The sequence below is a fragment of the Solea senegalensis genome, linkage group LG4 (genome assembly GCF_019176455.1).
Source record: "Solea senegalensis isolate Sse05_10M linkage group LG4, IFAPA_SoseM_1, whole genome shotgun sequence".
NCBI lineage: Eukaryota > Metazoa > Chordata > Actinopteri > Pleuronectiformes > Soleidae > Solea > Solea senegalensis.
Genome location: NC_058024.1, coordinates 7,672,773 through 7,697,962, shown reverse-complemented (window position 1 = coordinate 7,697,962; position 25,190 = coordinate 7,672,773). Strand labels below are relative to the sequence as shown.

Genomic DNA, 25,190 nt, shown 5'->3' with positions numbered 1-25,190 from the left:
AAAAGACAGTTGACTGAAGATGACTAGTAACTTTTCACTGGTGCTCTGCAATTCACAATTTTGTTGGTCAAGGTGTAAGAAATAGTAACATCTAATGGTGACACTGCTCACCTCTCCCTTTCCTGTGTCCAGGAATGACCAAAAAGGATGCCGCTTCTCTTCATTTGAGCAGTAACCTTCTGATTTGAAAGCCTCTTCAAATTAAAAAAATAGCCTAAAACAATAAACTAATACTAAAATACTAATACAAAGGGGGTTAGTGTGACCCCCATTGTGTATTTAAAAACACTGGGAATACTTATCAAATTCAGAATTAAAGCTAGACATAAGGGAAGAAAGAATAATTTAAGAGGGTTTGTGTCCATGAAAAATGTGAAGTCAAAATCAATGTAAAATATAGTTTCTGTATATTTCCAAAAGGTTTTAAAATGTAGAATAATAAAAAGGAATTCCAGGTTACCTCAGGACTGTAGATGAGAGGCAAAGCTTTTAGCTTTTCCCCCATTTTTTTATATTATTGTACAGTATATTGTGTGAAATAGATCCTTGTAAATATGTGTGGCAGTTATTTTATTAATGCCAGTAGCAAATTCACCTTATGTGTTATGCTTTGTCGTTTATATTGTAAAACCAAAAATGCTTATGTCATTAATTCATTCAACCTTGAAGTACCACCAGTGCATATCTGTGCACATCGATGCTAATAGAGGCAATATATCTAATATTTCAGTGTCATCTCTTTGCATCAGTGTCATGCTTCATTCTTGCTAGCAGAGAGGCATACGTAAGCGGCTGCTTGGGCCTCCCTGACCACCAGGGCGCCCAAACTGTGTGTGGAAGGAGAAAAAAAATTATTGCATATTAAAGAAATAAAGATATATTTAGATATATAATCTAAATAGTGTTGAACTTAAGTTATTTGGTTTTATTTTGTAGTTAATATAGCTCTGAGTTCTGAGGGTGGTGGGAGGTGTCTACATCTAACTCAGCTTTGGGCCCCATAAAGACTTGGGCCAGCACTGCTAGCTAATGAACTAACCTAAGCTGGGCCTGTGAGGTTTCTGCAGCATTTTACGACCTTGAACCTCTGAAGTTATTAGAAACTCTGCACTGGACCTTTAAGAAGTTGCTCAAAACTGTGTCTTTTCATTTCACCTGATGAATTCGGGCATTGCAGTGGGAGTGAGTGAGTGATTTCGTCGGTGGTGCAAGGATGGATCCACATGGACGTCACTTCAACACTTACGACCCCTGGAGTAGAGGAATAAGTGGCAGGGACTCAGTCAATCAGCAGCACCACATTCATCCAGAGCTGCTGCAGCCGCTGCTGGTGCTGCCGCCTCAGTGAGCACAGCCCCGCAGCGCCGACACGTACACACACACACACTGAGACAGACAGACAGACAGACAGACAGGAGAGGTGACAGAGCTGTCAGAGAAACCTGGACGGTTACGGGAGCCGCAGAGCCGAGAAGAGCCGCCGTCACTATGTTACTTAGCGGCTCCACAGGAAGCTGAACAACCGAGCGTTTAGCTCCACAGCAACGGCGGCGACAGCGGCGAAGGTAAAGTTGGTCGCGCAACTTGTTCACTTCACCATCCTCTCTTCTTCTTCTTCCTACTCTTCTTCTCCATTACCCGCTCCTCGCAGCGGATTTACTAACATTTACAGTCCGCTGCTCTCGTCACATGGTTGTTAACGGATGTTTGTGAACGATTTAAAAAACAACCGAGTGACTCCAGTGATTGCGGATGCAGCCTTTTAGCACCAGCCACCGCTGACTCTCTGGACCAAGTTTCGTGTGTTTGTTTTAGACGTTACTGCGTGTTTATTCCCTGTAAAATGTCATGATTTATAGGCCTGTCTCTGTTTAAAAGCTTCCAGCAGTCAGCTGAAGCCGCCGTTTGTGTGTGTTTTTAAAAATGATTTATCGACCACGGTGAGTGAGAGGTGGCGCCTCACAAGTAGGAGTGAGGTGAACCTGCAGTGCCCACCGAGTGTATCATCAGCTGCTTCACTGGAGGATCTCTGCTCCCTACAGCTCCTTATTCACCTCAGCCAGAAGTTACAACTAGATGTCAACAGTTGCATCGCGATTTTAATCGATGCGAATCGCAAACAGTGCGATTTTTATTTGGAATTTCTCAGTTTTATGCAAATAAATGCAAGTATACTGGCCACATTTTGTTTAGTGCCAACCTAACAAGCCTGTGGGAGCAGTATTATCAGAGCTGGCCCAAGGTATGGGAGAACTAAGTGGCCCTGGTCACCAGGGCCCCCCTGTAGTGTGTGGAGATAAATAAAACCCATTAACATTTAAACATATTAAAGAAATATTTATATACATTTAGATATTTAAATAGTGTTGAGCTTAACCCTTACAACACAGAGCATCAAGGCTGCTCTTTTTTTTATTTTCACCAACTATATAAACACATCTGAGCAAAAAGTACTTATCTTATCTGCTGTAAAAAAAAAGACATAAAATGAATCATATCTTTGACTCAACAACACATAAGAAGACAAAAACAATGCACTTACTCTTACTCACTTTGATGTTTTCATCCATCTATTAAAGTGAATCTTTAACTGAAACTAAATTAAAGGTCCAGTTTGTAAGAGCTAAGACTTCTAATCTAACAAACGGAGGACTCATTTTGAGTAGTAAGCTGTTGTTGTTGTGGCGGGTTTTGTCCATTTAGGCTGCTGTAGAAACGTGGTGGTACAAGATGGCAGCCTCTGTAATTCCCTGGTATAAAGTGCAAACTAAGATCACGCTAAGGCTACGGAAACCAAAGGACTTTGATTTTTAAGTGATTTTATTCTTATACAATCACACTTGGCATTTCCAATTCATGCCAATAAACCCTGCTAAATGTTACACATTGCACCTTAAAAAAATATACTGCTAATCAAATCGCAATCACACCTGTCAGAAATATTGCAGTTCCACAGCATAACTCAAACAACTCGCAGTTACCGTAATCAGACAATTTTCCTGTATGCAAATCCGTACAGCGGCATCAGTGTACTCCACACTGTGCCTTTATTGTCTGATTATTTGTTTGTGTCTCTATTAACTGCCACTAATGTAGCAGCTACTCTTTTTTGGGTCCAAGCATTAAATGTCAAATTTAACATACAACAAAAATGGAATTAAACTGTAACTTCTGCCAAGGCTGCTCAGTCTCACAGATCTCTCACAGATCTCTCACAGATCTCTCACAGATCTCTCGAAGATCTGCATGTGGCATCTGGATTTTTGTTTAATCAAATAACCACGAGTAGTTTGCCTGGTAAAGGGACTTTACTGGTGCCATTCCATAATTTACTGAGTGAGTGATTGTCTGCTATAGTACAATAGATATTCCCAAAAGAAGATCAGTAGGTTATATGTCAACGTGTTCTCTATAGAACTGCTGCAGCGACACGAGTGTGAACTGCTTTTGTAAAATGACATGTGCATACTGTAGCTGATCAGATCATGTGTGTGTTTCAGTTTCTGTTTGCAGTTGTGGCACACGGTTAACTTAGCAGTGCTAATTCAGATTCAGACCAAACACTCATACTCTTGTTTTGCTGCTGTAACAAGTGAGTTTTGCATTTCTTTGACTTTTTCTTGTCTTTAAACTTGTGTTTTTACTGCTGTCCTCTGCTGCAGGTGTGTGTGCCAGTCATGTCGGATAAGATGTCCAGCTTCCTTCACATTGGGGACATCTGTTCCCTGTACGCAGAGGGATCCACCAATGGTTTCATTAGCACTCTGGGGTATGTTCTTCACACATCTCCACTCTGTTCCACTGCAATCTGGACAGTTATTTGTGGGCACAGAATCACAAAGTTGAGATGTTTATTCAGTCAGTGCATTTACCATCCTGTTTCTACTGCTTTATCCTCCACATGAGGGTAGTGGGGGGTTCAGTGCATTTACATGTGTGGTAAAAGTCAGATTTTAGTTGGACTAAGGCTATAATTTGGTTTTCTTAATGATATGTAAACATGTTAGTCCAACTTAAATCGGGCTAGTCTTAGTCAGACTAACATACCTGGATAATGCAAGTCTTAGTTTGATTACTCCTGCATGTATACGCTTAATCGGACTGGAGTCGGACTTCTCGTTCTGTGCATGCACTAAAATTTCCTCCCCGGGTCTTTGACCTGGGAGTAGAAGGAGACGACTTGTAAACTGCAGTACTGTTGCTGGAAATCGTTAATCCGCAGTGTCTTTCTTCGGACAACACAGCAACCACAAGAGCCATGCTCCATCTAATTTGTATCATGAATAACATGCACAGCAGGTACGAAACCTAGAGAACCACAGCACGATCTCATCGTCCTTCGTGCCGTTCGCTGTCAGGAAACTGATTCAATACGCACTAGCTTATAGGTGGAGTCTGGCTTACATGGCCAATAAATCGATTTTCTGCGTGAATGCATGAATCTGATTAACATGAGCTTGTATGGATCATGGGCATCAGTTCCCACTGTCTGTGACAGGATGGGGTTAACTGAGGAGAGATACATGGATGTCATTTGGTAGTTTATCCCACAGAACAATGCTGTAGAAACAGTGCTTTGATAAAATCCGACCTCACCACTGATGGTGCTCGGAAAAAGGAAACGTATGGGCGTCAAATGCAAATGTTAATAAAAAAAGTATGTGGGTGGGATGGCATGGCAGGTGTGTGTGTGAAGGGCAGTTAGCCACTAATGGTACAACTCTATCACCCAACCAATTGTGAACCCACACAGTGGCAGCAATATCATGTTGTTTTCCTCCATTTATCACACTTGAAACACAGCTGACCTGCCTCTGCTTACTCATGAGCTCTGTCTACAGGGATTGCAGACAGGCCTTGTGGTTGTTTATATTGATCTTCTGCTATCACAGAAAGATAACACAAGCCGCTAGGATTCACATATCACGCATTTATCCTTTTTCTTTTCTCTTCGGAATATAACCTGGACAATGAGAGAAAACATGCGCTCATGTACGGTATTGCTGGAAGGAACCTGCCGATGTTTAAAACATGATGTTGTGTACAGGGGCTTGGGTAAAGAGTTTCGATAAAGTATCAATAATCAGTAAATCAATTTTATTGAATCTGTTGGTACAAAAACATTTGTACCAACAGTGTAATTTCTTTTAGTTTTAGGTGGCCCCTTTATCTTCTCACAGTCAAACACAAAGCAATTTTCTGCTCTTCACTACCATTATTCATAAAGCAAGTGCCAGCCTCTCAAAACCCAACACACACACACTCTCTCTCTCACTCACACACGTGCATGCTAAGCGCCACTTTCCTCTCCTCCTTTGGGGAATGATCTCCGTCTCTGGTTGTAACTTCCTGCATGTCATTGAGGCAGCCAACCATGAGCACTGTTAGATCTCTGTCTAATAGCGTGCTGCATGCTTATTGGCTCAATGACTCAATGGATGCGATTCAATTAAAAACCAATTTTGGATTTCCAGTTCAAAATCATATTTGATTCCAAAATGAATCACTACATAGAGCTGGGAAAGCGTCTCCAAGATTAAGTCGCTTTTCTATTTGGAAAAAGGCAATGTAAATACAAGCAAGTACTACTACTTTTGTTTTGTTTCCTAAAAAAGTAATATGTGGCCTTCATTCTCTTCCATACTACTACGCTTTAGTTTTGCTCTTATTTTGAAATGAAACTAGCTGTGCCAATCAAAAATGAAGAAATGTTGTATTCATTCATTCATTCATTCATTCATTCATACATACATTCATTCATTCATTCATTTACTTTAATATTTTTGTGCCCTCAACCTCCAGTTGAGGGCACAAAAATATTAAAGTTTGATACCTAGCATTAGTTGTATATGTTATCAACTACTGTATAAGGCCAGTGTCTGACCAGGATGTACTCTTTCTCCTCCCCCCATGTTGATGAAAAATGGAATGGTCTATAGCAGAGACTGAGTCACTACAGAGACATCGTGGCCTTTCTCGAGTTCCATTGCATCCCACACTCACAAATGCTCTCTCTCTCTGTCTTCACACTCACACACACACACACACACACACACACACACACACACACACACACACACACACACACACTGACAAAACATTCATGGCAGTTTTTGGCTTTGAGCTGCTTACAACCACCAACTCGGCAGCATTCTTCAAATCTCTTGACCTTAAAGGAAGAAACCATTCGGACATTGAGGCCTGTGATCAAACTAAAGGTTTCAGCGAAAAAATGTTTTAAAAAAAAAATAATAAAAAAAAAGAGCAGCTTTGTGAAGTGACCCAGGACAAGGACTCTTAAACTTAGTGCCAATGTTTAACTATTAAACTTGTGTTAATCACTGACTACATGAAGTTATGTGCATCACCCACACACATGCAGACCACTGCACTCATAAACACTATAAAGAATTCATTCTTCTCAGATACTTTCTGACTTTTTATCTAAATCTACAGCCGTGTTCTGTGAGGTGTTCGGAGCGGAGGATTAGACCGGTCTGTTTGGACAACTGCAGACATTCCCCAAGAAAAAGGCCTGAAATGGATGTGGGATTTGGCCGGTGTCCAGACGAGTGTTATTCTAAGACAGGGAAAGCTAAATTTGTCACTCCAAGTTTGCCCACAGGTCGTCTGTTCCTGAATAATTGAATTATTGAATGAAGAGGGGGAGCAGACATGCCTCAACGATGAGTGCTGTCAGTGGGAATAACAGCAATGTTACTTCTTTCTTTTTTCATTTTCATTTGGGTTTTCATCTCATTCAAGGCCTGTTTCGTTTACACTCGGTTTCCTAATCAGATGGGTTGGAATTGGCTGCATCTATGTGTCCATGTGTTTCTGCTGACTCTCCACAAAGATATTCAGTTTACAATTAAATATTTGGTGCATGTGTTTGAAAATGATCCACTCGACCAAATAATTCTTATTTTATATATTTTATATTGATTGAATTATTGATTATTTGACTTCTTGTTTCAGCCCTAGAATAAAAAGATAAGTAATTATTACTTGCACCCCCCCCCCTTTATTATAATACATATAAACAAATATATAGATATGTAAATAGTGTTTCACTGAAATTATTTGGGGTTTTTTTGCAGGGGAAAAATTGTACATTCAGTGAACATTTGCACATCTGTTCAGTTTTAAAAACCAAATTTTACTTAAGGTCAGTATCACCACACTTTGTGCTTCACTTTGAACAGGAAAGTGCAACAATAATAGTATCACTGGTTTTGTATTAATTATAATCTAAAGTCACTGCTTAGGGCCCCACAAAGGCTTGGGCCGGCACTGGTATAAGCAGTTAAATGACTTAATGTTCTTAAAACAATATTAATTATACATCAAACATGCACACACACACACACACACACAAAAAGAGTGTGTGCTCTTTACTACCCGATGTATGTGTTTAATAGTGTTGTTTTGTGTGTGTGTGTTCACATTCACAGCTTGGTGGATGACCGATGTGTCGTCCAGCCTGATGCAGGAGATCTCAACAACCCTCCGAAGAAGTTCAGAGGTAAGAGGCAGATACGGTGCGCGTCCCCTCGTCCTCCTGCAGCTCAACATCAGAGCACTGGCTGCTGTGTGTTTATACAGCGGGAGACACTGCTGAATGTGTTATGCTGTGTTTCTTTGGTGACAGCCACAATATCTCTGCCCTCTGGACTTCAAACAGGGCTGCCATTGACACTGCTAATGGCGGGTGTGTGTGTTTTGTTTGTGTGTGTTCAAGCCTCTGCATCCATGCATGTGTTTATCGCTGGGTGTGCTTGCTTGTACACATGTGGAGGCGGACGGAGACGATCATCTCTGATGTCGGTTTGTTGGAAAACAACACGTTTGTTTAACAAAAAAAAAGAAAGAAAGAAGCTGCTTCCCACACAAAACCTTGAGATGCCTCTCTAAGTGAGCTCCCTATTATTAGCTCTTGCACAGGAAGTAGAACTCATGGCCCTCAGTTCTCAGGCTAGAGGCTTATATCTAGGAGCCTGTGACATTGTGCACAGAATACAGTGTGGATGTATTCAATGTGTACATTTTAAAGGTTATTATTTTAAAGCAGAACTATGGATTAATGGAAAAATCTATTCATATTTATTTTTAATTTATTTATTGTACCCTAATTTAACAGCTACTGAGTTATTGTGATGGTCAAATGTCTTGTTGTGGGGAGATTGGGGGCTGTCTCCACTCCCCCGACTATCTGTTTGTGGAAAACATGCCTTGTAAGATCATGGCCGGCGACTCGGAGTCAAGAGGTCTCACAAAGTCTCTGGTTTCACAAGAAACATGAATTGCTTCATGGCACTACACACACACACACACCCCCCCTAGCCAGGTACCACTTATTGGATGAAGACCATGAGAGCGTTATTTTACACGTTCATCATCGTAAGGCTGGCGAAAAAGAAGCGGAGAAAGGCGGAAGCGGGGAAGAGGAAACGACTGAATGGCCGAGCGAGTAAACATCAGACCGGCTTTTTTCAACTAGCGAAAATTCAAAATGTTTTTATGACGGCTAGGATAAAATGGTAGACAATGGATGGATGTTTACGGTGGTGTACTCTGAAACAGTAGGGGGAGCTCCGTAGAGAAAAAGGCGAATAAGCGACCAGTATTTTGTTGAAAATTAGCATTTTCATACCTTTGGATAAAGTATGTTCCATAGCTTAAGAAGATATTTACTGTCTGAGGGAACTTTTAACTCACTGTTTTACACTTCAAGTGAAAAGGTTTTGGATTTATATAAAAATTAAATTTCATAGAACCAGTATCAAGTTTAAATTTCTTAGACCAGACGATCACTTGGTACCTAGAGAAAATAATTGTAATTAATTTATAATAAAAATAATCATTAGTTGCAATGCTCTAAGCGTATTCAAAAATGAATCGGCTTGTTTTTGTGCCGCGTTTCATGTGCACACACTTACACTTGGCATTTCGGATGCTATCTGTTGTCTCAAGGGTTTAAAGAGGATTGCACTGTATTTAGAAAGCAGACAACTTGGATGAGAGCAGTGGACCACACAGCTCACATCTTCAGTTGGTCCCTGATGTCCCAGGATAGGTCCCCCACAGACAATTACTGGCACCATGATAAACACTGAGTGCAGACTGATTTATAAAGTCTCTTTTTCGCTGTCTCTGTGTGCATTTCAATTAGTCAGACTTGGTCTATAGATACAGATGGGTGGAAACCAAACTTTCTCTGCAGTAAACAGGCTCTTACTTAGACTCTGATATATATTGATAAATGGAGTAACACCCTGAGTGTCCACAGAAAGTGACGTTGTTTTTGGCTGAAGGTAAAATCAGTCTGGATCACAACCTTTTCCGTATTTGATTATAATTGTTGGTGCGGTATTTGTTTTGGCAGCAAACATGGGATTGTTGTCTGGGATGTGCATGCTGTCTCACTGATACAGGCTACACAGGTTATACTTGGTAGTCTTTGCCTAATTTATTCTCCCCAAACTAGTAGTTTAAGTGTTCATTGTTGCAGCACACATGCATATATATCGCAAAAATGTATCCATATAGATTTTTTGTGTGCAACAGCAGCACAACTTTGTCTAGTAAGCTCTGCAGCTCACTTGAACATACACTGTAAGTGTTGCTGAAGTGGCTTCAGTAAGTCCACCCGCCGATGTCAGCTGCTCATGACCAGAAGAGGCAGGAAGAGGTGGTCCAATAAAATGGATTCAAAGTCAGGATATCCTTGCTTCTTCTGTTTTGACCAATAGTGCAATACTAATGGCGCTTTTCCACTACACAGTTCCAGCACAGCTCGACTATAGTAATAATACCTCCCAGCGCTCTCTCTCGTCCACTCAGCTTCAGTTTATGTTCACTGGGTTTTAAGTGTGGAGACAGAGCAGATGGAGGGAGTGGGATGTAACGGTGCAGTGTGGACTTTCCAGGCTGTCCCCTAACTCTAAACCAGACTCTCAACTGCTCTGGGGGCCAATGAGCATCTAGTCTGTCAAGAGAAAATAAGTGGAAACAACTGTTCAGTAGCAGGTGGGCAATATGGAGTTAAATGATACATGTCACAATTAAGATGTTCTTATTATTCTTTCGTATGGGTATGATGATCAGAAATCTCTCCACTCCCACCATCTTTGTGGTGTTTGGTGAGATGAGATCGCAGAGTTGTTGGTGTTCTTCCCCCAATCCATGCTCCAGGTGTAATCCACCCAACGTGCTGCACTGTTGTTGAGGTCCCTGCATTGCTGCAGGAGTTCCTTTGTTGTAGGCACAAATGGGGCTCTTGACTTGAGGTGCCTGGGAGGCTCAGGTGCTGCAGTGAGCCGTTGGTGATGCAGGTGGTTTGGCTCCATGGCCCAACACGCGAGACATGCTGTGGTTCCTGTGCGGCGAAGCCCAGAGGGCTGGATGTCTGCATGGATGGAAAGGAAAGGAAAATTAAGATGTTCATGGTGATATTTCACAGCTTTCAAAGTAAAAGTGTTTGTTTTGGTATGGAATGATGTGCGTAGAACAAAACATATGAAGCAAAATAAATCTATTGGTATCAAAAACAGACAGAAATAAATATAAAATTAAATAAATAAGAACGTGTTTTCATTATAACGTGATATTATGTGGAGGGCCGCATGTAATAAAGTGGGGGGCTGCATGTGGCCCACGGGCTGTGAGTTTGACACAGACTCCTCCACACTTATCTGGGAACGTCTGATAGGTGTCCTCTGGCAGCGCAGATGCTCGTGTGTCCCTCCTCATTCGGGAGGCTCCTCAGCTGTTAAAAAGAGAGAGAGAGAGAGACACGCACAGTTGTGTAGAGATAATCCCACTAAGTGGACGCTTGAGGGGCACAAAATCAGACTAGCCATGTCCACTGAGCTTTATATTGTCACTGCTAAAGTATGCATAACATTTCCTGCTAATGTAAACACAAGCACCCTCCACACAATCATGCTCTCACTTGTAAGCATACGCTGTGACATCACCATGCACTCGCCTCGCTTTTTATTCCACAGAAACTGCATTTGAAGTTCACACACAAACAAGTTAGTGTGGCTATATTTAGGACGCTGCATAAACTTCCATTCATATGGACATCCCAAAGAAAGCATTATCCCTTACCTTAACCTAACCACAACTCAAGTCTTAGCCCTTAACCTGACCAACTCCTCAAAAATGAGGTTCTGCCTCATTAGGATCAGGTTTTGGTCTCCATGGTCCTGACGAGGTCAGTGTTTACGACCTCAGAGTTAAGAATTCTCCACTGAGCTACAATCAGAACTATAGTGCGTGACATTTGGATGCAAACAAATGTCTGTCACATTCAGGCCACTGTCAGATGAGCTCACACGTTTCTGGATTAAGCTCCACACCACTCTCTCTGTGTTTCTCAGCATATCGGCGTTTCGGATCACATGTTGCCCGACAACATTCCTGTGCGGCACAGAGGAAATGATTTGTTTAATGTCGAGACCGATGGAGGCAACAGCAACGTTGTGTCAGTAAAAGGAGATGAATGCAAACCAGTTGGTGAATGAAAAGCAGCAAAGAAGAAGCCTTTGAAAGGTTTCCCAAGGGAATTGTGCTGCTCAAAAAACCCTGGTCATTCAGTGATTTGACATCATAATTGCTGGAACGAAATCGGATTTTTCAGTTTTTTAGTCCGTCAAAGCAGTAGCATGTGAAAACCATTACACTTTGGGATTTTCATATCTGTTTGTTGTGCAGTTTCTGGATCTTTGCCTTATTTCCTCAGGCGATGCGTTCACTTGCAGCTGCTTCTCTGTAACGTCTGTACCTGACTCCAGAGCATGAACCCCTTTAAATAACCACCACTGATATGTTTGCTGTCCACTGATGCTTTCAGAGACACACCACAGAGACGCACTGGGTGGTTCATCTGCGACAAACACCAGGAACAGTTCTGTCTTCAGTCCCTTCCTCTCCTAACACTACAATATATTTCTTTCCTGTCTTTTGAGAGAGGAGAGGTCTTGCAGGAAGTGGTCAAAGGGACTAAATTGTTTGTTGACCTGTTTATTGTCTTCGATGCACTGCAAGTGATTATTAGTTGCTTCCTCATTTTATGAGAAGCATAACTTGGTCTGGAGCAAACGGTGTTCAGTCCAAGCCTGATCTTACAGGATATTGATTTTTTTTTTTTTTCACCCAGAACAGAAGAAGTATTTGAGGACATATTTGTGTCTGGACAGAATGGCTGTAGGGAACAGTCACTCAGATCTATTGCAGAGGCACACACCAGCCTCCCTGCTTCTGTTTCAACACTGAAGGCCTCTTTGTGATGCACATTGCTGGGTGTTTCTCACATGATGTGCTTTCGCTCAGAGGTGTCAAACCTGCGGCCCAGGGGCCACATTTGGTCCCCCGATCGATTACATGTGGCCCACCGCTTAATAATACAATACAAAATATAATTTAATACTAATAATAAGACATTTAGTTGTAATTATCGCATAATTAAATGTATATGTGACAAACTTAAATCATGATAAATGAAACAGAATGTAGTCAGTGACTGCCTGAAGTGTGAAACCCATGGACGGGCCTTTACTGCAGCCTTCAGTCTTCAATTGCTGCTTGTTTGCAGGTCTTTCTGCCTTCAGTTTAGTCTTCAGTGACGTTGAGATCAGGTGACCAACTTGGCCACTGAAGAGCATTCCATTTCATTACCTTACAAAGCTCTTGTGCAGCGTTTGTAGTGTGTTTTGGGTCATTATCCATCTGTAATGTGCAATGTTTTGCAGCATTTGGCTGAATCTGAGTGGAGAGGATTATAATCCTGTGCACGTCACTTCAGAAGTCATTCTGGTACTTCTAACTGCAGTCACATTAGCAAGTGAGCCTGATCCACTGACTGACGTGATTATGCTTCGGATCATGAGCTTTTCCTATCCTTCGCCACACGTTTCTCTTCCCATCATTCTTTTACAAGTTCATCTTTGAATCATCTGTGCAGAGAATCTTTTTCCAGGACTATCTTCTTTAGATATCCATCCATCTTCTACCAATTTATCCTCAACATGAGCCTTGCAGGGGTGTGCTGGTGTCAGTCCCAGCTAACACTGGACAAAAGCAGGGGGACAACCTGGACAGGTTACCACATAGAGAAGCACAACGATCCACTCTCACTCTCACACCTACTGTCAGTTTAGAGTGTCCAATTTACCTAATCCCCATATTGCATGTTTTTGGATTGTGGGAGGAAACCAGAGAACCTGGAGAAATCCCACACACACACATGGAGATCATGCTTTTTTTTAAAGATATTTTCTAGTGAATTCTAATCCAGCCTTCCTGTTCGTGAGTGTTATCTGTGGCTTGCACCTTGTTGTAAACCCTCTGTATTTACATTCATGAAGGTGTCTCTTGATTGTAGACTTTGACAATGACAAAGTCCCCCTCAAGTGTGTTCTTGACTTGACTGGATGTTGTAAAGAAGTTTTTCTTCACCAAAAGAAGAATTCTGGAGTTCACCAGTGGATTTTTTTTGCTATCGCTTTGATAGGTTTACTTTGTTTTCTATTGACATATCTTTGGACCTCATATTGAACATTTCAGTGAACAGCCACCAAATGCAAGTTCAGCTGCAGACCTTTATCTGCTTGTTCTGACAGGGAATAGTGAGTTACCAGTCCACACCTGGCCATAAAACAGCTTTTTAGTAAAATTGTACAATTATTTCAAAGCCCCTGAAAATGGACAATAATGTATAAAAACCGGTTCATGCAATTATTTTGTACAATTACTCAAATGTAAGCTGAGAATCCACACTTAAATATCAAACATGCTTCATTATAACATGATATTATCACTTACTGTAAGTAAGCTGGTGTTATAGGCATCTTCCTCTTTCACCTCCTTTCAGTCTGTTCATGTTGGTCCAGTACCCCACGACTAACTAATGAAGAATATTATCAATAATGTTCTGTTTTATAAATTGCTTTTAAAGGGGTGACCCCCTGCAAGTTCATGTTGATCGATACTTCAAGATTGGAGATGTTTATTTGTGCATTTGTGCATCAGCAGATATAGGACACAGGACATTTATTGTGCAAAACTTGCAAAGTCCAGAGAAATACAAAATTGCAATAGTTAAGTAATCGTACAAAGAGTATAGGCAAGGCAGCAGTGGTGTGCTGGAGATTTGACTCTATACAAAATAGTCAGTTTCAAGGGAAATGTACAAGACCGTTAACAAAATGGGAAACATTTACGCTGTACATTTCCCTGGGGAATATTGCACTGTTTTCAGTTTTATTGCACTTTGGTTAAAGTGCCTCTTCATTTTTAAAGAAGCGTGTTCAATGGAAGCACTCTGTCTCAGCTCTGTAAAAATACTATAAACACTGCTTTGAAGAAAAATGTGCTGGTGCACGATCAATAAAGTCGTTCAGAAAGCATTCAGAAAAATGAAAGACTTGTAGTTTGACTATAAAGCTGGTGACTTTATAGTCAAACATTATTTTTTTCACTAACATTATATTGTGTTCATCTGTTTTGCTACGAGTTAGCATATCTGCAGTGCGTATGGAACACATGGAGGCCAGTACCAACGAAAACTTTGCTATATGATATTTGTATGATAAGTTCAATCAGGTTTAACGGGGGTGTTTTTATTTTACAGGAGTGTCAATTAATAACTGGGGTTTCTTCCCTCTGGACTGAAGTCCCGTAACTTCTGCTGTGCGGTGAACCCTAAAGAAATTCTCTGTGCAAATTTAAGTATTTATAGACGGGACATTTCCCAGCTGACTGAGTTCAGAGTCAAACGTCATCTGTGTGTCACACACACACACACACGCACACACTGTCATTTTGTTGCTTACTCATCAGTTCATTTTCATTCCACTTTTACTCTTTGAAGTTCCACCTCTGAGCGTTTGTGTGAACACACGAGTGCAGTTACTCAATACAAGGCACTAAATCGCTCCAAGTCTCATCCTCTTTCTGTGCACTCTCTCCGTTTCACATTCTTTCACTCTCTTCCTGTCTTCCTCATTTCTCTTTCACTTCCCTTTCTTTGTTTTTCCAACCGTATTTTGGGTTAAGCTTAAGTAAACTATATCTGATGTGTGAGTGTAAGTGTGTTGGGGGATGGGAGGATGATTTGGGAGATAGAGACCATTAACTCTGAGGGACAGAATAGTGTATGAAATGGTGAGAGGAATTCAGAAAGGAGAAGGAGGGATGGTAGACTATTACCCCACCCGCTTCTCTCTCGTTCTGTCATCCCACTCCCCTTCTTTTGACTGGCCTTATTTGGTCATGTTACTGTGGTCGTAGCAGGAGAAGAGAGAGTGAGAGGGGGAGAGACGGGGAGGATGGACAGATTGTTCTTTTTTTTCTCTCTCTCTCTCTCTCGCTACATTTCCCCTCCTTAGAAAAGAGAGCAAAGCCAGGACACAGAGGGAGGAGTCGGACTGAAGTTCGACTTTGTCGAGAGAACTGTCAGAGCAGCTCGTGTGCGTTTGCTAAATGAAGACTGAGCTCTCAGATGCAGCAGATCTCAGCCTGTATAAAAGTCTCTGTGTGCATTTGTGCAGCTCGTTGCAGAAGAGGAACTTGTCTGTGGCAAAAAAGAGGAACTGTGTTCTGCTGGCACTGTGTCCACATGCAAATCGAGGGACTGTCAGAGTTTCTACACTATCTATGAAAATGAGCGAGATAATCAGGGGCCGCCTGCTGCTGCTGCTGCTGCTGCTGCTGCTGCTGCTGCTGCTGCTGATGATGATGATGATGATGATAATGGCAGCCTCTGTTTATCGTTGCTGTGGTTATGTGGACTGACCAGGACCAGTGATGCTGTGTTTCATCGTCTCTGACACACACACACACACACACACACACACACACACACACACACAAACACAAACAAGCTTTCTGATCCCTCATCATTGCTCCTCAGAACAAGACAAGGCCCTGTGATCTCCATCCAGAGAATAATGATTGTGCAGAACACGTGCACACACACACACGAACACACGGCTGTACATGGCTGTCGTCACAGGGTTAGGGGTGTGTGTGAAAATTGTGTGTATACTGCTAGACTCAAGTCTGTGTTATTATTATCTGTTATACTTCATATTCTTGTGTTTCCAGTTTTTTTGGTGTCTTCTTGTTTATATTCAGCAAGAGTCTGTGATCTGTTCTCCACGCTGTTTTGCGTACCTCTTCACTCATTTCATCATTATAGAGCTGCAGCTAACGTTTATTTTAATAATCAATTAATCTACCAGTTATTTACCTGATTAATCGAGTAATCTGTTGGCCCTAAATGTGTCAGAGAAGTTTGCACCTCAAAATGCTGATGTTTCTTGTTTTGTCCACAGAACAAAATGATTCAGTTTGGAGCAAAGAAACCCTATTATTGTTATTGTTGTTATTATTATTATTATTATTATTATTATTATTATTATTACAATAATAAAAACACTCAAACAGATGAATAGATTATCAATATAATTGGTGATAAGTATTCGATTAATAATCGATGAATGCTTACAGCACTACACTATGATGTTTTCCACTTATTTTCTACTGGTTTATTGTTTAATGCAATTTCAGTATCACCACACTTGTGATTTCACTGCCCTCTGATGTTAAAAAAAACAAGGGTTGGTGTAAATAACACCACTATAATCATTGCAATTTATAGCGTTATATTGGTATCAGTAACGGCGCTTTTCCATTATACAGTTTCAGTTATTACACAGTATACACTATACTAGCACTACTCTGCTCTACTTGTCATTTTCCATTACTTCATTGCACCTGGTGGGCGGGGTCCTCTTTTAGACATTTACTTGCTAAATGTTGGAGATTAATGGATGTTTTCAGGATGATTTAGTCTTTTTAACGGACGTCGCTCTCATGACTCTTCCAGTGACGACACTCACTGACCAATCAGTGGCCAGCTGTCTGTTGATGTCGTTGTATCAGCTCAGCTTCCTTTGAACCTCACTAGACCAGGTACCAAAAAGGTACCAGGTACTATCCCTAAAGGAAAAGCCAAAAGAACTAGAACTAGAACTGTATCATATAAAACATTGTAATGCTCAGAGGTGGTGGGAGGGCAGACCCCCAAATCAAATTCAGCTTAGGGCCCCACAAAGACGTGGACCAGCCCTGGGGAGGATTCTACCGAGTGTGTGTGTGAGTGTGAGTGTGTGAGTGTGAGTGTGAGTGTGTGTGTGGCGTGGCGTGCGTGCGTGGCGCGTGCGTGCGTGCGTGCGTGTGTGTGTGTCATCAGGTTGTACGAAATCATTTAAATCCGTTTGTTTTTGTCTCCGTCTGCCTTCATATCTCTGGATGATATTTCTCTGTGTCTCTCCGTGCAGACTGCCTGTTCAGGCTGTGTCCCATGAACCGTTACTCAGCCCAGAAGCAGTTCTGGAAAGCAGCAAAGCCCGGAGGGAACACTGACACTGTGCTCCTCAACAAGCTCCATGTAAGTGAAGTGATAACATGTTCACTTCCTGGCAGCTACTGCGGCCCAGTGCACTGTACACAAACCAGTCTGCGTGACTCGCAGGAAAAGACACAGAACAGAGTTACAGCATAGGCAAAGTTTTCTCACCAACTTCTGATTTTGATTTTCTGAACTTTAATGCAGCAACACTGAATTTCCACAGTTAAAAGGCATTTTTCAAAGAGATTATGTAAGTTTACTGAATTAGAACTTTAAAGTCCATTTATAGACATTTTCAAAGCCTTTCACTCCTACTGTCCTGCCTTTCCACCCTCTACACATGCTTTTCTCCCGTTCTGCTGCAATACAATACCATTTAAAGCAATATGCTATCTGGGCACACAGTCATAAAATGGAAGCTTGTAGTCTCTTCTTGGTTTCCATGGCAATGTGAGTCAGGGATTTCGGTTAAAGCCACTCTGCTGAAGTGTAATGTTTTTTTGTTTTTAGTTCAGAGCGTCACTGGTGTATCGCCATACTTTGCCTAACAGAGAACCAGAGAATCAGAATTCTTCTTATCAAGTCAGCCAGTCATTAGTTCAATTTGTTTCATTTAACACGTGTGACATTTTCTAACTCCTCTTATCTCTCATCAGCACGCAGCTGACCTGGAGAAGAAGCAAAACGACTCTGAAAACAAAAAACTGCTTGGAACAGTCATTCAGTACGGGAATGTTATTCAGGTTTGTTCCTCAGAAAAAGAAAATCACACTGCTTCAAAAGAAACCACCATGACGTTTTGATTTAAACGAGATTGCTTTCATAAACTAGCATCAGAGAATATTTCCTCCAAACTCCTCTTATATTACATTGATATTGTATAACTAAGCAATGCATCCTGAAGAAGTACAGCAGTTATTTCACTAGATTCTTGGCTTTGGTGGATATATAAAAATAATGCATTTTTTAAAAATAAATATTATAAATATGTACTTTAATGGACAACATTTTGGTTTAGAAACGGTGTCCATTGATGTCAAAATAAAGAGCGAGTCTTTTTGACTTTGGCAGTGCCGCGTCGAACTGTGCGTCTTTACTGTAACACCAGCTGGAAGACATTTGTAACGTGATTCTCACCACATGTTAACTCTTAAATCAAATATAAATCATCTGTTTCAGCTCTATAGTGCTGCGAACCTTGGCAAATTGAATACAAGCCACAAATATACTGAAGAAGTTCATAGAGTATCCATGAATTTTTTTATTTATTTAACGTTTTTATTGACTATGTAGACATTGATTAAATCAATATGTTAGGAACAAATAAACAAACCTAACAGTAACAAGCAAAGGAAAGATTAAAATACATTTTAAAGAGGAGAAAAATACAAATCATAATGATGTATATATGTATATATGTTGTTATGTAATAATAAAATAAATGGTACAAACATGATAAATTATAAGACGCAGATCCATTTATCACTAACCAGTGTTGCATGACGTGTCCATTCCTTGAAGCTACATAGGTAAAGAGGCACATGAACCGTTATTAAGTGCCAGTAAGAGTTTAACGTATTGTAACCTGTCATTTTTTTCTTTTTGCCCAGCTCCTTCACCTGAAGAGCAACAAATACCTGACGGTGAACAAGCGACTGCCTGCGCTGTTGGAGAAAAATGCCATGAGAGTGATGTTGGACACTGCTGGGAACGAGGGCTCCTGGTTTTACATCCAGCCGTTCTACAAACTCCGCTCCATTGGGGACAGCGTGAGTCATTGTGTCGTCAAGTCCTTGGACGTGTGAATTTTGGAAATGGTCAAATAATGTCAAACATGCCAGAACATGTTCATCCTCAAGGGCAAAGGTCAAGTTTACCAGCCGAACACTCAAAGTGAAGCATCAGTCCTACCACATTTATTCCATCATGGATCAGTGCCAGCACCCAACTGGTGTTTACCTGTTCACACAGCCACTCTTCTTCCCTGTAGCAGGACGTAGTGGCCTCATGCCCAAGGACAAAGTGAACCACAGCAGAGAATAGAATAGAGAGCTGGGACCTCTTTGCTAAGCTCCTCTCTAAGAAGGTATGGCACCAAGCCTAAGCAGCAGGCCAGAGAAGAAAACTGGAGTCAGTCCCTTCCTGCTGAAAATATTAGGCCCACATTGAAAAGCACACAAAGTTCTCTTCTTTTTTTACATGTTGGAGATTAGAAGAAGAGTAAATGATGAATGTGTACTTACATCCATTCACTAAACTGCATCACTAAAAATGTTTTAATCTAATCCTGCTTTTAAAAATAGCTCTAATTGTGTGTGGAGGCAGAATGAGTTCAGTATGTGCATTATGATTATGAATGTTCTGTTGAAACAACATGTTTGTTTTCTGCTCTGCTCTGTGTGTGACGACTCTGAAGGTGGTGATTGGGGATAAAGTGGTCCTGAACCCCGTCAATGCGGGGCAGCCGCTCCACGCCAGCTCACATCAGCTCGTGGATAATCCCGGATGCAACGAGGTCTGTGCCGAGCCGCTGCAGCTCATCCTCGCTCCTTTAGAAGTTTCTGTGGGAGTTTCTGCTGCGTAGTATCTAATTATAGCGTTGCCTTCACAGCCGTTGCTCGACTGTTAGCCGCCTGTTGTGAAACAGTTGAGGATTGTGCCTCCGTCCTCCTGATGCAGCAGTTAAACAGTCGGATAAAGCAAGAATGCATTTGGAGGGCTGTGATGTTTCTCTGTCATGACACTGGACTGCTCTGTGTAATAAACCAAATGACTCTGGATATTTTCATCACCAGCTTACAGCTATCTTTTATCTTTACTTTATGACTGCAAACACTTGTGATATTGTGAGTGTAATTCATTAAGCAGCCATCATTACCAAAGAAATCAAAGTTACACAGCAGTAGAAGACTTGAAAATCTATCATAAATATTGCTAATATGCACTTAAATGGACAACATTTAGTTTAGATTGACCAGATATGGGTCTGACATGTGGAATGTCAAAATAAACTGCATGTTTTTCAGGTGAACTCCGTCAACTGTAACACCAGCTGGAAGATTGTCTTGTTCATGAAATGGGGCGACAATCAAGAAATCGTCCTGAAAGGGGTTTGTCTCTCACAGTAGTGTTTTTGTTTTTCTGCAAATGCTTTTTACTCTGCATTTTTGTGATATATGAATGTAACAACCAAATATTTAGGCTTTTCCACAACGGGATAGCTGAAACTGGTGTCAGTCCACATCGATTATGGTCCGTAAATGTTAAATAGATAAGACTCTGATTTATAAAAAGAGATGATAAGATGAGATGTGCCCGTTCTTGTGCTCCAACGTTACAAAACAAAGACGATTAATGTTCATAAAGCAAGTGTGCATAGGAATGAATACGATTAAAAGCAACAATATTAGCGCTCACATAGACATACTAAACCTATAAGTTGTAAATTAAAATAGAGTAATGACGCATCAATAATACTGCAAATGATATTAACATGATGTTCTTCTTCTGTCAGGGCGATGTGGTACGATTGTTTCATGCAGAACAGGAGAAGTTCCTCACGTGTGATGATCACAGAAGAAAACAATACGTCTTCCTCCGCACTACTGGACGGCAGTCGGCTACCTCGGCAACCAGCAGCAAAGCCCTATGGGAGATTGAGGTGAGGGAGAATAGTCTCAGCACAGGTTTTGCTGAGTGTACTCTGTTGTGTAGCTGTTTCAGTAACGTCAACACATCAATAAGACTTTGTTTCCTCTTCATGTGAGCACTGCTTCAATAAAGCGTATGAATAAGATTTTACTGGCTGTGCTCTGGTGTCAGGTTGTGCAGCATGATCCGTGTCGAGGGGGAGCGGGTTACTGGAACAGCCTCTTCAGATTCAAACACCTGGCAACTGGACATTACCTGGCTGCGGAGGTTAGTTTACACCAGACACTGTGGTTTCAATGTTTATTTACTTTGCTTAACCTGTACGCTGTGCCAGTAGTGGGTTGGTACTGTCTGGTGCACAGTACCGACTATTTTTAGTATTATTCCGAAACAGTGGCATTTCCAAAGGTGCTCTATGTGACATTCATCTGTTCTCACAAGAGTCTAGTGTTTGTCTCTTGTGTCTAGAGTTTTTATTTTTTATTACTAAATAAGAACGATATCTATTGGAAGTGTTTAAAAAAAATAGCGGTAATATTTAGTGATGTCTGACAGGACAGGACAACAAATACAATGGACTCTGTGCTTGAGGTTGAAATCATAGTTGGAAATGTTAAGAATGATCTAAATATACAGTACAAGGTGGCAAAAAGTGTAACCAAAGTCTAGACGAGACTTAATATGTAAATAAGTACAGTAGATGTTGTGAACATCACTAACATCTTCTGGTGTCTTTTATTAGATTTTCAAGTAATGCCAACAGACATTCACGCCTATATGTTACTCGGGAGATGCACTGAGAGTAAAATCTAGACAGGATCAGTTAGCATATAGCAACCATATAAACAACGACAATAAAAATGTCAATCATACGGGCCGCAGAGGGTCCAGTCTGGCCCACAGGATGAATTTGTGACATCACGTGGTATAATTTAAATGTGAAATCCCATATTTTTCAGTTCTAGATACATGCATACATGTTTAAATGATACATTAAGGCTAAATATTGTTGAAATTGCGCTTATTTTTCTCATGCAATTTATAGTAATAGTAATAGTGTATGGTATGGTAATGAGGAGATAGTATTTTAGTAATACTGTGTTTTTCCAAAGCAGTCATAGCTTGATAATTAGAATAAGCGCCAGTGTAATACCTTCGCCATGAAAATGTGGCTCAAAATAATGTCATTATAAAGTCGAAACTTGTCCTTCCTTATGTTAAAATGACAACTTTAATTGTCTTTCCTGAGCTCTTACTTGGTGATTACGAAAGAAATAACATGGCGTTACCAAAATGTTACACCCTATGACAAAATCATTACTCTTCTATCAGTTTATTTATACTGTGCTGTAACGTAGAGGATGATCAAGTTGGCGACACGACAAAAGAAGAAAGTAAATCTCACAGAGCAGAATTCAATCCAATTAAGCAAAAACCTTTCATATCTGCATGCTGTACAGTCTGTACGTTAATCATGTTTAGCTGTGTATCCTATATTCACTTTTGACTTCACACACATTCAAGGCCAAAGAAAGCACTCCCATGTTTTTACATTACATGTCATTGTTGCAGGTGAATCCAGAGTATGAAGAGGAGTGCCTGGAGTCCCGCGCTTCAGTAAGTAAGACGTGTACCAACACTGGTCTGCACGGAGTAGGGCTGAACGATTTTGAATAAATATCTATCTATCATGCGATTATTTTGACAGGAATTGAAAATGAAATTGTTTTTGAAATGATTACCGTGTGATAACAAAGATGCTCTCTTCAGCCTGTAGAATAAGATGTCTAAAGCTCAAGACGGTAATTAATCTAAAATTAAATTTTGACACACATTTAGGCTTTCACATATGTTGCTCCTCCTAAATTGGCAAAATTTTGATTTGGATAAAATTTCGAGAACCCAGAGAAAACCCATGCGCACACGGGGAGAACACGCAAACTCTACACCAACCATGCAGCCCCTATTGGACACCATATCATATATAACATTATGTCATAGCTAAACTGAAATTATGTCTTTTCCAGGCTCTTAAATTGTGAGTGTGGTAAAAATGTTCCTTTTAGACAATAACAGGATTAAGTATTTGCAGCAGTAGATGGCTGAATATAGTAGAGCAAGCCTAGAAGGTAATTACACACTAGTGAACAGCAGGGGGCAGCCTTGTGTTGTTTATCTGGCAATTTTAGCTCCATCAAGTGGCCTTCAGACATAAAGATAAAGAAGATGAAGGAGATGATGAAGAGGTGGTTCTCTGTTGCAATGTTCCAGAACAGACACTAAAGAACTGCGCAGCCATGTGATGAATCTTTCAGTCTATCAATCAATCAATCAATCAATCAATCAACTTCAGGAGAATACACAGCATTTATAGTTCAGAGTGATTAGATGGAGTTTAGACGTTGGTCCTCTCTACTTATTCACTTGCACAGTGATTACAAATCTGCACGTAAACGTGCCACACTGTAGCCAGTGTCTAATTTACATTAACAACAAATAAATCAAATGCATAAGTAAGACAAGCATTTGGGTAAAAACAGATAATAACAGCGTATGCATCTAAAAAACAAATGTGCAACGCAGGGCAAACCAGGAAATGGGGGCCGCACGTTCCAAAGTGACTGGTGCTAACGTGCTAGAAAGAAGAGCTCTGACAACCCGTGTTGCTTTACTGAATCGAGATTATGATATTTTTAGTGAAGAATGCAACAAACAAAGTGCATATGGTCCTGATACACCCGTCATATCATTTCACTCGCTGACAGTGAGCGTATGTGTAAAGTGGTTGATTCCTAATCAGACTGTGTCTTGACATTTCCCCCTTTTAGCTGGACTCGGAGCAAGAAGCCCTAAGAGCCCGTTTGAGAAACGTCCAGGACAAAGTCATGTACACTCTTGTGTCCGTTCCTGACGGAAATGACATTTCCTCCATATTTGAACTGGACCCGACCACCTTGAGAGGGGGAGACTCATTAGTACCCAGGTAGGAAGACTGGAAAAACCAGCTGTGATGTACTGTAATATGTAATGTGTACTTCGTTAAAGAGTATCTGGGCTTGTTTATGTGTAGATGGATTCATCTTGCTTTCTGTAACTAATGAAATAAACCTCAGAGTTCACTAGAACTACTTTGACTCGATTTTCTCGAGAAAAGCTCAAAGAAGAGGAAGTTGTTGTACAATAAAGCAGGTGTTTTTGGGGTCATGTCATGAGAGCACACATCTTGTTGCTTCTGTTGTGCCTCTTGTGAAACTGTAAAGTTCTTTTAAGGTGGAGTGCTAAGGATTACTGTGATGATTTGAAGCGTCTGCAGTCCATTTAGTCTTTTGTGTAAAACTTCAAATGATAAATAACCCTGAAGTGATCTCACAAATCCTCTTTTACCTTTTTGTAGGACAAGCACAGGCAGCACTAAATTATACTGTATGTTGCTTAAATTGAACATCACTTTCTTGTGGTGTGTGAATGCTCACTGGTGGGCTCCTCTGTCTTCCTATATTATAGTTTTCTGCTTACATTTGTATTCACATCAGAAGGAACTATCATACGTTTTACTGCACTACATTGTTGCTAGTTTCCCCATTAATCTAACACAACATTTAAAACAAATTCCCTATGTGTCAAAAACAATATAAAATATATTATAAAGAAGTCTAAGTTTATTAAACAGAATGCTTATATACAGTATCTTGCAGCATGGTTATAAATCCAAACAAACAACTGGATCTTGCTTTGTTTATTAATTCTGTAAAGTCAATAGATGGTAACAAGAGTCTGTATATTTTAGAGATTCACAAGATAAACAACATGGCCGTGCACTCACAGTTATTGGCAGTGTTGCCGGCCTTTAATTGAAGACGTGATGTACCGTTTCAAGACTCGGGCCTGGACTGTCTTATATGAATGCTGTGAAAACAACAGACAAGCACAAATGTCCACGTTTAATTGTGCTTTCAGAAACTCGTATGTGCGCCTCAGACACCTGTGCACCAACACGTGGGTTCACAGCACCAACCAACCGATCGATAAGGAGGAGGAGAAACCTGTCATGCTGCGCGTAAGTCACAGATCACTTGGAGCTGAACTGAAACTTGTCAAACGTCCTCAGATCTTTTCG

General features: G+C 40.7%; 1 protein-coding gene across 6 annotated transcripts in view; it reads left to right on the top strand.

The window, feature by feature from the left end:
• Nucleotides 1–1,033: 1,033 nt before the first annotated feature.
• Nucleotides 1,034–25,190, top strand: part of LOC122768475 (inositol 1,4,5-trisphosphate receptor type 1) — a 76,667-nt gene continuing 52,510 nt past the window's right edge. For all 6 annotated transcript variants that reach the window (XM_044024522.1, XM_044024520.1, XM_044024518.1 and 3 more), the window contains exons 1-13: nucleotides 1,034–1,565; nucleotides 3,663–3,769; nucleotides 7,455–7,525; nucleotides 17,352–17,461; nucleotides 18,079–18,165; nucleotides 19,033–19,191; nucleotides 19,839–19,937; nucleotides 20,449–20,532; nucleotides 20,937–21,083; nucleotides 21,245–21,340; nucleotides 22,646–22,690; nucleotides 23,902–24,056; nucleotides 25,031–25,130. In XM_044024522.1, coding sequence (XP_043880457.1) covers nucleotides 3,678–3,769; nucleotides 7,455–7,525; nucleotides 17,352–17,461; nucleotides 18,079–18,165; nucleotides 19,033–19,191; nucleotides 19,839–19,937; nucleotides 20,449–20,532; nucleotides 20,937–21,083; nucleotides 21,245–21,340; nucleotides 22,646–22,690; nucleotides 23,902–24,056; nucleotides 25,031–25,130 — 1,245 coding nt within the window. In that variant the 5' untranslated portion in view covers nucleotides 1,034–1,565; nucleotides 3,663–3,677. The remainder of the gene's footprint in view (nucleotides 1,566–3,662; nucleotides 3,770–7,454; nucleotides 7,526–17,351; nucleotides 17,462–18,078; nucleotides 18,166–19,032; nucleotides 19,192–19,838; nucleotides 19,938–20,448; nucleotides 20,533–20,936; nucleotides 21,084–21,244; nucleotides 21,341–22,645; nucleotides 22,691–23,901; nucleotides 24,057–25,030; nucleotides 25,131–25,190) is intronic.